Source organism: Spinacia oleracea, chromosome 2, assembly GCF_020520425.1.
Source record: "Spinacia oleracea cultivar Varoflay chromosome 2, BTI_SOV_V1, whole genome shotgun sequence".
Taxonomy (NCBI): Eukaryota; Viridiplantae; Streptophyta; class Magnoliopsida; order Caryophyllales; family Amaranthaceae; genus Spinacia; species Spinacia oleracea.
Window position 1 is genome coordinate 47145767 of NC_079488.1, and position 14383 is coordinate 47160149.

Here is a 14383-nt window from a genome sequence, read left to right on the forward strand (position 1 = left end):
TAATACTCTAATACGCTAAAAAAACTAACTAATAAAAGATTTTAATTTAATTTTAGGGATTTATAAATACAGTAATTAATTGAAGTGCCAAAATTTATTCGCATAGACAAATAGGGATGGCAATGGGCCGGATTTGGATTGGGTGGAGCTTCACCTGCATCCACCAGTTTATCAATCTCCTCCACCCGCATCCATTAGTCACCCTCATAACCCATCACATGTGTCCACCCATCCATCATCCGCATATGAAACAGGTAGATCGGATGATAGCGGATGAATGGTTTATTTTTTAAAAAAATACATTAACTTCTATATAGTCATTTTCATCAATAAAAAATTATTTTATACGGAGTATAAAAAATAACAACAAATGCTTTGAAAAAAATAATTTGCAACAAGAATTAAAAATATTTTCTTGAATACGGTTATTGCTTACATATTGTAATGTTTTTTTATTTACTCAATTACTCTAATTAACCAAACGAATTACAAAGACTCTAGAATAGAGTTTTAAAATTCAAAAATCTCTTATATATATATATATATATAAAAAAAAATAGTCTAGGGGTGGGTTTGAGGGTGGCCTGTGAGGATACACGGGAGGGGGGGTGATGAAGAGAGGATGAATTCTATTTTGTACTTCTCAAGACGGGGATTAGGAGGGGTGGGTATCGTTCGTATCGTGGATGGAGGGGGTGAAGATGAGAATTGTAGGAGGTTACGGGTGTGCAACCCCTGTCCGCCTTAAAGTCATCTCTAACTGAATAAAGTAAATGGTGTGGGAGGTGTTAAGTGATCGGGTAATAATCGATATTGATGAGGCGATTGTGCGAGTTTTAAGGGGGTATTACTACGAACTATCAAAATGAAGGGTGGGTGAGATAACTTTATGTTTGACAAATGTGGTGAATGAGAATGAAAATTAATAATTTTGTTTATGTACCTTATTTGTGTTAATTGTTTTAATAAATAAGACACCGAATGAGCAATAACTAATCTATCCATCATTAACTTTAAATTGGAGAATATCAATAAACACTATTTTGAAGATAGTTGTCTATATATTTCTTATAAATTTATATTTGGATTAGAAACCGTGCATCGCACGGGTACTATACTAGTAGTTTTCTATAGCACTCTTTTTACACTCATAGTGACCTTTGTTGTTCATATAGTAACTATAATAAATTAAACACCAAAATTCTTAGACATAGTAACCATTTTTTGAAGCATAGTAACCCTATGTTTTTAAAAGCGAATTGTGACTTAAAATCACATTATTCAAGCACAACATGTATCAACAACACTAATTTGATATTTTTTTCCATAATAATCCTAATAAAATGCAAAAAATAAATTAGGAACAAATTGTTGACTTTATTTTAAGGCATGGTGCACAATAAATTTAGTGTGGACCAAGTCAATTTAAGAATTGGTATAAGATTGGGGGGATGTGGACAATAGATCTCAGGTTTGAATTCTCCCGCCCCCGTTTGTAATTTATATTGTCGGTTCGTTCACAAAATTGTTGTAGAAATGGGTGATAACGAGTTAGTGTTTTGACCTAATCAAAACACTAGATGAAAAAATTGAGTGTTTGGCAAGGTAGTGTTTTAGGTAGAGGTTATAGATAGAGGTAGAGGTAGAGGTAGAGTTTGAGTAGCTTTTGTGAAACGTTAGAAATATTAACGTTTCATCCTGATAAGTAGCGTCACAATTTATTTTCATCATATCTCATGTATATCACGCTGGTCTATCTCCTCTAAAAGTCCTGGTCGTCTCCCTCGTATATCTCCATTAAAATTCTTCAATCATCAATCTCTCTAATCTCCTCTTCAGGTATGCCTTCTCTCTTTTTTGTTTCTATGTCCATGTAAATTAATTTGATTTTCTCTGAAAATTTAGGGTTTTAAAATATACTACATTCATATTTATTTATTTTGCTGATTGCTGTATCGAATGTCGTTATTTGTTGTTGTTGATCTTGGGAGGAATCCGGCGAGAAATTAACAGGACTGGCGCACATGAACGTGAAAAGTATACAATTACTCGCTAATTATTTGATAATGCAGCTTGTGTATGGCCCTATTAAGCTCATGAAATAATGTAGACTATGGCCTTAGTCTTCGATATAATATTACTGTGATCAATCATAACTCCCAACTTCCACGTTCATGTGCTTCTCCCGGTCCTATGAATTTTGGTATTTTGCCATTGCCATTATTGCATATTTTGTGATGAGGTCGTTATGAAATTGAGCATAATTAACATCCTAATAATATTTCGGGCGCAGTTTCTCTTGGGGCAACCATGTACACCGTACCTAATATACATGATTGGTTTAAGGCTTGCATGACTTTTAATTGTGTATGTTCTAATGAAGTGATAGATTCAGGCCACTCAATTGCATTTTTAGTTGTGTTGTACGTTTATTTAGATGGTTTTATTACTTAAATTATACGTTTATATTTGGGTGTCCCATATTGTCATGTTTGATGACGGTTGTATATTGCTTTTGATGTAATGTACTTATGGATTCAGTCGAGCTTCCCGGTGTTCATGTCTTTTCACATTTCACATAGGGAAAATGGAGTCGGAGCTAGTTGTACTCAAATGAAGGTTATTCGTGATCGTGTTGCTGATGATTTAAGGAAAGTTAGAAGAAACTTTTAATTATTGTAAACTGCAGTTAAACATAATCGATTTGACGTTATTTATCTATTTATTTACTAAGAGGAACAATGTAGTCTTTTACTTTATGTGTATGAAGTCATTACTTCCATACATTACTTTACTATATAGCATGGTTACCAAAAAATAATCATGATAATGGGTTGAATTTATTTAATTTTCTAACTAAATATATTATTTTTTATTTTCTTTTGTAACTTCAACGACTACTTTTACCAAACACTCATACTATCAACCGCTACCTTGACAGCTAACCTCTACCCTCTACTAGTTGACAGCTACCCGCTACTCTGACCGCTACCCGCTACTCAACCGCTAAAAGCTATCCGCTACTGCTAGTTTTGCCAAACAGGACCAATATTATCACCTTAAAAGCTTAAAATCTCAAAGTTTTATGTTACCACCTAAAACAAAAAAATTCAAAAATTCATGTCACCACCCGGTAACAGGAAAGTTAATAGCATCTCCACTTCAACGCCTATTATATCAGTTGCCTTATAAGTTTCCTCAACGTTCTTCAAAAAACCAACTACAAGTCATTAAATCTTCCCATAGATCACCAATTTATATGAAAAACTTGAAATTGATTGGGGCTTTCATTAATTTCTGATTTTTGATCAATTTGTTGGGTGAAAGCAACCGAGTCAAGGTACAATATGGTAACGATTTAAATTGTTGTGCATCAAATTTCGTAGCAGTCATTTGTTGAAGTTGATGATAATTTTTGACGGAAATGAATCAATATATGTAAGTGATTGGGATATGCGAATTGTGTATTTTTGTTTGTTTAAATAATGATTAAATTAACCCCAAATTTTCCAGAACAGAAATTAGGGTTCATATGAAATCGAAATTGGGGATTTATTGAATGCTTGTTGATTTTACAAATCGAGGTTAGAGAATTCTAATTGATCTTATTAGGAACTAATATAAACCTTTATTTTGATTGGTTTTCTAGCTTGTAAGAGATAATGTTGATACACAACTTTTATGAACTAATATTCCCTCCAATTCTCCTAATAGTGGTTGTTATCTTGCTTTCGCTTTTCAAGATTGAACTTTTATGTGCCTTGTTAGATAAGTATAGCGTGTACTCATATAAGAATGGAATGTTCTAGGGTTCAAGATTGAGCTGAGAATTTTGTGAATTTGGATTAGTAGGTGTGCAATGGAGAGGCCATGTGGGAAGAAAAAGAAAAAGAAGAAACAGATTGGGGAGAAATCGATCAACGGATTTGACCCACAAGCAAAAAAAATTAAAGTATTCATCGAAATGGCATACAAATTGAAGGATGAGGGCTACAACTTATTTCAAGAGAGGGATTATGAAGGAGTCTTGTTGAAGAGAGGGAGAGAAAAGGAAAGATTATGCAATTGGGATAGAAATTAAAATATGTGGTGAAAAATTGAAGAGGAATATAGAAGGAAGGTGAAGATTTGATTGAGAAAGAAGAATAAAGAAGGAAATCGCATAAACCGACTGAGAAAATAAATTGGCGGGAAGTTTAATTAACGGGTCCCAGTAAAGCGCCATTAACTGTTAACAGGTGGTGAAATGAACTTTAATTTTTTTTAGGTGGTAATATAAAATGTTTGAGACTTTAGGTGGTAAAAGACAAATTTGGATTTTTTTAGGTGGTAAAATACAAAATTTTCTTTTTTCTATTGTAAGGTACCAGAATATTATGTACTACTTGTACTTCCTCCTTTTTACTATTCATCCCAATTTTTGCAATGCAAGTTGATGTATTGTAAATTACATGCATTTATTCCCTCATTTTCAAATGTAATCAGGGAAAATGTGGGTTATTGAACATGGATGAGGGTAGTATGGTAAAGTCGAGTAGGTAAAGTTGTCAAAAATAGAAAAGTTGCAACTAGAAAAAAATTCCAGAAATAGAAACGTTGCATTTGGAAGATTATACCATCTTTATAAAATATTCCTCCGTTATAAATCTAAAGAAGAAAAAAAAAATCAAGGGTAAGAGTGTAAGAGGTTAACGGTTAAGGGCTCAACGGACTTCGTGGGAATAAACCACTATACAGCTTATTAGATGTATAACCAACCGAGTAAGCCAAAGACCCCGGCATACCAACATGCTTGATTTAATACTCTTCCCCAATTATGACTCTTCTCTCATATACTCTAGCTAGGTCTATGTTCTTTTTCATATTTTCTTTCTATAATTCTTTTTTGTCAATGCATGATTACTAAATCAAAGTCAGTAAAATTGGTGTCCCAATAGGTCATAAGTTAATTTTCGGCAACCATGTATGTGTATATAATACAAGATGCCAAGAGTGATCCTATGTAACAATTGTTTTTATCTTTGTAGGCAAACTCTTACTAGCTTATGAGGTACCATGGGGTCTGTACAAGGCTATAAATTACATTAAGGAGCGTTATGAAAATCCCACGGTCATTGTGTTTGAGAATGGTACCACTATTATACCTTTTCATCATCTTAATCATTTGTTGCAGACCTTGCGAATTAATTATAAACTATAATACGAATATGTACATGTAGTAGTACATTGTCTTTATAAAAAGATAAGAAGCAATCAATAATAGGGATTGCATGATACGAAAGGAATTCATTCCTATAAAACTACTTGGGTGCCCTGAAAAAAGACCATCGACAAGGAAACAAACATTGTTGGCTACTTTTGCGTGGTCATGGTCGACAATTATATTTTGAATGGATATTGGGATATAGTTCACGATTTGGTATACTGTATGTTGATTACAAAGACCTTAAGAGGTACCCAGAGATGTATGCTTATTGGTTAAAAAATATGCTTCTTATAGGCTAGAATCACTCGAGGATCATATATGGCAACCTCAATATGTTAGTACTTAACTACTTAATTATGCATTGTAATGGATTCGATGATGTATGCAATCTGTAATGTTTTTAAGTTCAATAAAGATGTTCTTTAGACCATCAATTTCGGTCTTTTTCTCTTAAAGCTTTACATTCGAGATGAACAAGGCAAAATTGATTGATGTCTCAAAATTATCTTTGTTATCTCTGGACTGCATCACAAATGCTCTATTCTATAAGGGAACTCTTGAGGTCATTTTTGTAAATGACCCCTTATAGAATAGTCAAAAAATAGGCTCGATGACTTCACAATTAAAGTTAATTAATTATAAAAGCTTATTGTTTTATCAAATTGAATTTAATTAATTTTAAAAACGGATTATTTAATTAATTTCAAATCACCAATTAGGAGAGTCCAATCCAACAAATATGTAGGGAACAATTTACGCAACAAGTAGGAATTTAAAGCTATAAAAAAACAAAAAAATTCAAAAAAGTCTCATTTGTGATAGCTGCAAATCATTAATTCTAAATAAACATGTAAGAAATCTGAGCTAATATATTTTTGATGATGATAAACTAAAGTAATCAACTAACGAGGTTTTCAAGTTATAAAGAATCATTAATGAAAGGTTGTGTTAACATCATCAATAATAGAGCTTACTGGAAGTTGATGATTGTAAGACGCTTATAACAAAGAAGCATAAAATCTAAAGCTGGAATTGCAGAGCAGTTCCTAAGGATGAGCTTTAGAGAAGCTGGAAGTTAGAACGTTCCTACGGAAGAACTAGAATTCCAAACGAGCTAGAGGAACTCCGAAAGAGAAGCATCAATTCCTGAAGGGGAACTCGAAGAGAAGAAGTCTGTTCGTATGAGTTTACATTCTAGACTTCAATGTAAGGAAACAGAAACTCTTGTCAGGAGTTCGTGTCTGAGAAACTCATGCCTAGGAACTCGTGTATAAGGAACTTGGTCTACATCCTAAATATAACATCAGTATATATTAATCTAATTGTCAGTTAGCTTAGAATATAAATGTGCATTTAGGATAGTTTATTTAAGAGTTTTAATTTGTTTAAAAGTCTTATAATAAATAGATAATTGATTAAGTCTATGATTATTAATAAGATGAATAAGATTCAGATTTTGGAATAAATTAATTAATTAGAGTCTTATTAATTTGGGAATCCTAGTTAGTCAAAGATTAATTTACGTTTATGAGTAGATTAATTGGGTAGTTTCTTACTTAGTTTGTAATCCTATGGAACCATGGAATAAATCACGTTTAATATAACTAATATTTAATGAGTTTGCTTTAGGAACATAAAGATCATGCGTAGAAACTAGGACGCATAAATTGCACGGTTTAAAATCAGTGGAGAAACTTAAGACAATGCTTGGTCCTTACTCCACACGTTCTTCTATTTACTTGGTTATTGGATCATGCCTACTTTGTAGGAAACATGGCTAAGTAAGTGGAAGTTTACTTGAGGAAGAGAATAATTGTTGCATATAAAAGGAGAACGTTTTTACTTTTGCAAAGTGTTTAACATGGTGGAAAATAATTATATACATCATATACTTTGTCTTACTCGTTATTAAGTTAGTTCCACATACTGGTTCCTTTAGAGTTCTAAGTTCCTGTTTCTTAGTGTTTATTATTCAAGGGTCTGTTTTATTTTGAGAGAGAGAGAGACTTTGGGTAAAGTCTTGTTTGGGGTAAGGGTTTGATTGAACTCTTATTTTGTAGGCTTTGAGTTAAGCTTGAGTGTAGAGAGAGAAAAAGCTTCAGAGTAGAAGCAGTAAGCGTAGTTGTTTGAGGGAATAACTATAGGGAACTTGAGTTCTTAGAGGAACTCAAGTAAGATTCGAGTTTCTAATAGGTTTGTAACTTAGTTGTTATTTGCTTATTATAGTGAAGAGTTTTAGAAAAATCCCAAGTGGGTCGAGGTTTTATTTCTAGTTAGGCCTGGAAGTTTTCTCGCAAAAATCTCTCTTGTGTACTGTGTTCCTATAGATTTTATTTTTTTATTCGGCGATTATTTTGGCTATAAGTTCTTAGTACAATTCACCTCCCCTTTTGTGGTGTTCCATCATAATGACAGTAGGTATCAGAGTCGAAACTCGGTAACAAGTAGGAAACCTCGTAGAGTCAAGTTCCTGGAAGAGATGGAAACTTACAAGATATTCCCAGAAGGTTACTGAACCATGCGACCTCCATTTTTCGATGAGAAATATTATCCCTGTTGGAAGAATAGCATGGAAATTTTCATCAAAGCCGAAAACTACCAGGTATGGAGAGTAATTGAAGTCGGGAACTTTAAAGTTACAACGAGAAATGAAGAAAATCAGGTTGTTCCTAAACCAATCTCTCAATATGATAAGTCTGATTATATAAAACTTGAATTAAATGCCAAGGCTATTAAATTATTTCATTTTGGTATTGGTCCTAATTAATACAACCGTTTTATGGGTTGCAACATCGCTAAGGAAGCTTGGCAACTTCTTCAAATTACTCATGAAGGAACTAACGAAGTAAAACTTTCTAAATTGATCTGTTAATGAATAGATATAATTTGTTTGTAATGAAACCTGTAGACACCTAATTTGTGTCTACACTATTGGGATAATGAGGAAACCATTACCCTTGGTAGGTGGTTGGTACAACTCCATGCGGAAGTCCCAATTGCTAAAATATGTTCCAAAATCCAAAGTCCAATTCCAGAGCCCGTTCCCATTCCGGAACTCGGTACAAAATTCAATTTCCAAAAATCAAATTCTAAATCCCAACACAATCTCACCCAATGGACCTCTCCATTGGTCTTACATGGCCGTTTCCAGTCGAAATGCCATTAAGCAATCAATATCGGGCGCCGACCCATAAAATCGAGCATGCCGGGCCCCGTCCCGTAAAACCGAGTTCAAAATTCAAAACACGGATTCAAAATGGTGGTTTTTTAGTCGCAAAATGCCTTAACCACCAAGCAAAACTACGTGACGAAAATCGTACAAGGTACAAAGATACAAAACAAAAGAAAAGGACGGCGTCATCGTCCTTGTTTGGCGCGACCTGAGACACGTCACCTGCGTTAGGCGCTGCCCCTGCGCTGGGCACTGACATGGCTTGGCGTTTAGCCGCATAATTTTATATTTAAACCCCTCATTTTCACCCAAATGAGGGGGAGGGGAATTCTATACAACCTCGTAATATTGGTTTTTTCTCTCAAAAATCAAACACAGATTCTATTTCCCCATTTTCAATTCCTACAATTTTCTAAAATATTAACGGATTTTTCACCAAATGCCCCTAAGGTTTACTTTAATGCACCAAATACCCCTAAACTTTCCAAAATGCACCAAACACCCCTGACGTATGCAATAATATCATTAAATGCCCTTTTGTCTGACGGACGTTAACCCTCCGTTACCATGTTTTTACCTTGTTGCCCTTACTTGTCCTTTCTGGCGCCATATCAAAAAAGAAAAAAAAAACAAAACAAATTCAAAACCTAACTTCCCAACTTCTTCCTCGACATTTCTCTCTGTTCTCTTACACCATTAGAGAGCACTTGAGTACCAAACCAAAGAGAGAGAAAGATCGAAATTTGCTGGGATTTGTGTAAAACAACTCGCAATAGTTAGTCGAAGTAAATCCCCACGAAAAGATCGACAATTTGGTCCAAAAATCTGCAGTTTTCGCGAGTCCTACAAAAGTGGGTGCAAGGAGAGCAAAGGACTGGAATTTGTGGCTTCAACTTCATCAAAATTGTGTCAAGGTTAGTTCACTCAATTCGTTTCTTGTTCTTGGTGCTATTTTTTGCGAATTTTGCTTTGATTAGGGTTAGGGTTTTGCTAAAATCGTGATTTTTCCATGAGATGGGTTAACTTGAATTTTGGGGTGTTAATGGTAAAACATAGTGTCTGGTTGTGCTTTGTTGTTTTGCCTAATGATTTAGTTCATTAATTTGAATTTTTGTGTTGTGTTTATTGTTTGTATAGGATGGTCGCAATTTGGTTGTTATGTCATTATAATGATCGGAATTTTGATGTGAGGGTACAAGATACTGATGAAACGAACTACATGGATTTGGTTGATGACTTGTTTGATGATTCTATTAAGCAAGATGTTCTGATTCCCGATTTATTTAGATTGTTTTATGTTAATCCTAGTACGAATAAAAGAGTAGAATTGTTGAATGATGTTGGTTTGATGGGCATGTGGGGTTTATTTAAGCGCACAGATACTGTGGAAATATGGATAGAGAAGGCAAATGAGAAGGAAACTTCAATCCAATTTAGGACTGCAGTTAAGAAAAGGAAGGATAGGAAGGAAAGGAAGGCTGTAGAACTTAGAAGGAAAGCTGAGGAGTTTGAGAGGGAGAGGGAAGAGGAAAGGAGAAGGTTAGAAAGGGAGGCTGAGATTCAAAGGGATTTGGAGGAGCAATTGGCAAACACAGTGGCAGTTGAGGTGCCTGTGTATGATGTTGAGGATTTAAGCGTAGAGTACGTACGTGTTTACAGCTCACAACATGCTGACTGCTTTTCCCCGGGAGGTTCCCAACCACCAAATACACAAAAAGAGCCTTCACCACCACCAAGAGAGCCCTCACCACCACCAAATAATCCATCACCACCACCAAGAAGTCCCTCACCACCACCAAATAATCCATCACCACCACCAAGAAGTCCCTCACCACCACCAAATAATCCATCACCACCACCAAGAAGTCCATCACCACCACCAAGAAGTCCCTCACCACCACCAACCTCACCACAAACACAACCACAGCAACAACAACAACAAACAGAACATCAGCAACAACAACAAACAGAACATCAACAACAACAACAAACAGAACAACAGCAACACCAACCCACAGAACAGCAGCAACAACATCAAACAGAACACCAGCCAGATCAGACACCCCCTCCTAACAGGGCTGAGTTAAACAAAGGGAGGGGTTTCAGAATTTCCAGAAGTCATGCTAAGAAGACGGGTGAGTTTGTTCCTAAGAAGAGGGGGGGAAGGCCTGCTGGTTCAAGGGTGAGGAAACCCACTGCATACAATGTGGAGGAAGAGGAGCAATGGGATGATGAGAGTGATGATGAAAATTTTGAGGAGAGTGAGAGTGATAGTGAAACTGGTTTCAACTCCGACGATTTCATTGACGAAGAAATTGAAGAAGATGAAGAACAAGATGTTCTTAAGGAGGTAATTTCTGAGAGAAGTTTTGAGGATCATTTAGATGGGAGTAATAAGCTGGATAATTTGTATGCAAATGGGAAAGTTGTGGGAAGCATGCCATGGGGGACTATCAAGTTGCAACCATGGATGATATTCCAAAGCAAGACACACTTCATGGAGGTCTTCAGAGACTTCTGTATTCAAGAGGGATTTGCTGTGAGTGTTGAAAAGGCTGATACAACCAGATTCACTGCAATGTGTCTGGTTGAGTCATGCAATTGGAGGATCCATGCCTGTGTGTTGTTGGATGGGGTCAGTTGGGCCATTAAAACTCTTGTCAGTGAGCACAAGTCTTGTGGGAGACTTGAGGAGAATCCCATGGTGACATCTCAGTGGCTATGCACCAAACTACTTCCTGACATTGAAGCAAATCCAGAAATCCCAATTAAGACACTTCAAAGAAAGGCATTGGGGATTTATAGGGTACAAGTGAAACAGAGGTTGATGTACAAGGTGAGAAGCCTCGGGAGGCAGCAAATTTATGGAGGTTTTGATGAGTCATATGCCCTTTTACCATCCTATGCTGAAATGATCAAATCTACCAATCCTGGGAGTTATGCCTTGGTCACTTGGACTGCAGATTCTGGTAACGTGACACCCCGTTTCAAGGCTTGCTTTTTCTCCTTTGCTGCACAAGTTAGGGGTTTCTTAAGAGGTTGTAGGCCTATCATAGGCATTGATGGTGCACATTTGAGTGGATACTATAAGGGAATTCTCCTCACTGCAGTTGCTATCGATGGGAATAATGAGATTTTTCCATTAGCCTATAGCATTGTGAGTACGGAGAGTATGGACACATGGTCCTATTTTTTCAGAAGTTTGAAGGCTTTGTTTGTTCAACATGGGTGCCAGAGGGATGACTGGACTTTTATTAGTGACAGAATGAGGGTAATTACTCCTCCCTTTCTTGGTTTTTATTATTTGTAGTATTGTTTATATTTTTTTCAGTTTTCTGGTTCACTTCCCTAGTTATTGAAACTTGGAATTGTGTTATGCAGGGAGTAGAATCTGCTTTGTATGATGTTTTCCCCAAAGCAGTCAGGAGGGTCTGTGCTCAGCATCTGTATACCAACTGCAGACAAGCTGGATACAGTGGCACAGCCTTCCATGACTTGTTCTGGGTTGCTGCTGATGCATACAATCCATATGTCTTCAACAAAGCCATGGAAAAGATTGGCAAACTCATCCCAGAAGCAGTGGGATATCTTGACAAAGTGCCTGAACAGTGGTCTAGACACAAGTTTGATGTTGAGGTCACTTGTGATCACAACACCACCAACTTTGTGGAATCCTTCAACGCGTGTACCAAACCCTTTAGGGATCTTCCTGTTTTGTCACTTCTTGAAGGTAATCCTTTACATTTTATCCTATTTTTGTGTCATTGGAACTTATTTATTTAGGTTTGTATTCAAGTGTCCGAGTCGGGTTTGTGTTCAAGTGTCCGAGTCGGGTATGTGTTCAAGTTTCCGAGTCGGGTATTTATTTTGCATTAAAATGTGTGATGCCAATTATTGTATTCTGTTATGTTAGAAATAAGGTCTTGGTGCATGACGAAGATCGGGGCCAGATTTGATAAAGCTGTTGACATTGGACCCGATCAATTGACGCCATATGCTACTAAGGAGCTTGAAGAGAGGAGTGCTGACTCGAGGTTCTGTTATGCAACTAATGCTGGGGGGGGGGGGGTGAATTTGAGGTTTTAGATGGTCATGTGAAGTTCCCTATTAGGCTTGCTGCTAGAGTTTGTGGTTGTGGGAAATGGCAAGGGTGTGGTATACCTTGCAAGCATGCTATTAGGGTAATATACCATCAAAGACTCAATCCTACAGATTTTGTTTCTCCTTACTTCAAAGGGGCAGCCTATAAGCTCACATACTCAGAGCATATTCACCCCATGCCTGACTCAACACAGTGGCCTACATTTGAGCTACCTAGGATTCTTCCCCCACTAATGAGAAGGGCAGCTGGCAGACCAGCCAAGCAGAGAAGAAGAGGTGCTCATGAGAAGAAGAGGGGGAAAAGAAACACCACTGTCAAGTGTGGGAAATGCAAGCAAATTGGGCATAACTCAAGAACCTGTAAAGGAGGTTCCACTGCAAAACAGAGGAAAGAATCTGCTACAGCTGCTGCTGGTTCTGCTGGTGCATCAACATCTGGTGCTAGGAAGAGGAAGGCTCCAACATCTAATGCATCGAGCAGCAAGAAGTCCAAAGCTGCATAACTAGAAGTAAGCTTAGGATTCAGTTTAGTATTTCTGTTTTAAAGCTTAGGTTTATTTTGAAAAACAACTTAGGTTGTGGCACATTTTGGCATTTTTTTGTAAAGCTACCCACAACTTGATGTTCGGTTTATTTTGGAAACAAACTATTTCAGTTACGAGTTCAAAGACTTGCATATTATTGATAAATGAAATTCATGTGCTCGTGCCATTACAACCATCATTGTTTGTCTTGATTACTTCTTTACTACAAACATTAGACACAAAAACATTACAATTCCTATTTTAATTGCTGCAGCTTGGAATTTTTTGAGCTCTTTCACTCTTTTCTTCAGTTTCTTCAGTTCGTCACTTATATTGTCGTTGTCTTCCGATGTTCCCTCATACTCTATATTGCTCTGTTGCTGTTGGTGTTGTTGATTTTGGTGTAGAACACTTCCTTTGCACCACATAAAATGGTTACAAGGATCACACTTGTAATATAGCCTCTGTGGATTTTTGGATGTCTCGGAGCTTTTTATTGCACATTTTTTGGAACAAATAGGACAACATTTGTTTGGAACAAGTATGTATGAAAACAGATTGGATGATGATGTATTGGAACAAGAACTCATGCTGTGTTGTTGTTCTTGCTGCTCTGTTGTTGCTGCTTCTGTTGTTGATGCTTCTGTTGTTGCTGCTTCTGTTGTTTGTTATTGTTGTTGTTGTGTTGTGTTGTTCTTGCTGCTGGTGTTGTCTATTCTTGTTGTTGTTGTGTTGTTCTTGCTGCTGGTGTTGTGCTGTGTTGAAGTCCTTGCTGCTGCTGCTATTGGTGTTTGTTCTTGTTGCTCTGCTGTCTTGTTATTCTTGCTGTTGCTGCTGCTGCTGTTGTTGTTTGTTCTTGTTGTTGCTGCTGCTGGTGTTGCAGGGTTCTGCTTGTTGTTGGTGCTCCTGTTGCAGTGTTCTGGTTGTGCAGGTGGGGGTTTGGGGTGGACTGTTTGTGCAGTTGGGGGGGATTGGGGTTTAGGGCAGTGTGGTGTTGTTGTTGGGTATGGTATATATAAGGGAAATTAGTGTATGGGTGACTGCAACGGCTATATTATTCAAATTCAACGGCTAGTTTTTGGAAAAAAAATTACCAAACCTCAGGGGTATTTGGTGCTTTTTACCAAACCTCAGGGGTATTCGGTGCATTATGTTTTAACGAACTAACTGCCTAACGGAGGGTTAACGTCCGTCAGACAAAAGGGCATTTAATGATATTATTGCATACGTCAGGGGTGTTTGGTGCATTTTGGAAAGTTTAGGGGTATTTGGTGCATTAAAGTAAACCTCAGGGGCATTTGGTGAAAAATCCGAAATATTAAAGCAATTGGGAGCACAAATCGGAAAACTAACCTAAACCTAGCAAGGTAAACCGAATCC

At 36.8% G+C, this 14383-nt stretch overlaps 1 protein-coding gene and 1 long non-coding RNA gene across 4 annotated transcripts; both read left to right on the forward strand.

The window, feature by feature from the left end:
* Window positions 1-1698: 1698 nt before the first annotated feature.
* LOC110785000 (uncharacterized) lies at window positions 1699-4450 on the forward strand. 3 transcript variants are annotated; one of them, XR_002532448.2, is made up of 3 exons: window positions 1699-1839; window positions 2542-3340; window positions 3850-4450. It is a non-coding gene; the product is annotated as an uncharacterized lncRNA (long non-coding RNA). The 3 variants fall into 3 exon arrangements; XR_002532449.2 differs by having other exon boundaries at window positions 2583-3340; window positions 3853-4450; XR_008927069.1 differs by having other exon boundaries at window positions 1702-1839; window positions 3853-4450.
* Window positions 4451-8826: 4376 nt separating this feature from the next.
* Window positions 8827-12982, forward strand: LOC110798470 (uncharacterized). Its single transcript, XM_056835902.1, has 5 exons — window positions 8827-9292; window positions 9516-11649; window positions 11760-12108; window positions 12292-12412; window positions 12490-12982. Exons 2-5 carry the CDS (start codon window positions 9517-9519, stop codon window positions 12980-12982), a joined length of 3096 nt encoding a protein of 1031 aa, XP_056691880.1. The 5' UTR covers window positions 8827-9292; window position 9516.
* Window positions 12983-14383: the final 1401 nt, after the last annotated feature.

Excerpts from the sequence above, each read along its gene's own strand:
- LOC110798470 (XM_056835902.1), top strand. The coding sequence starts at position 9,517 with ATGGTCGCAATTTGGTTGTTATGTCATTATAATGATCGGAATTTTGAT. Across the intron at positions 11,650-11,759 it reads TTATTAGTGACAGAATGAGG|GGAGTAGAATCTGCTTTGTA; the intron begins GTAATTACTCCT and ends TGTGTTATGCAG. Across the intron at positions 12,109-12,291 it reads TGTTTTGTCACTTCTTGAAG|AAATAAGGTCTTGGTGCATG; the intron begins GTAATCCTTTAC and ends CTGTTATGTTAG.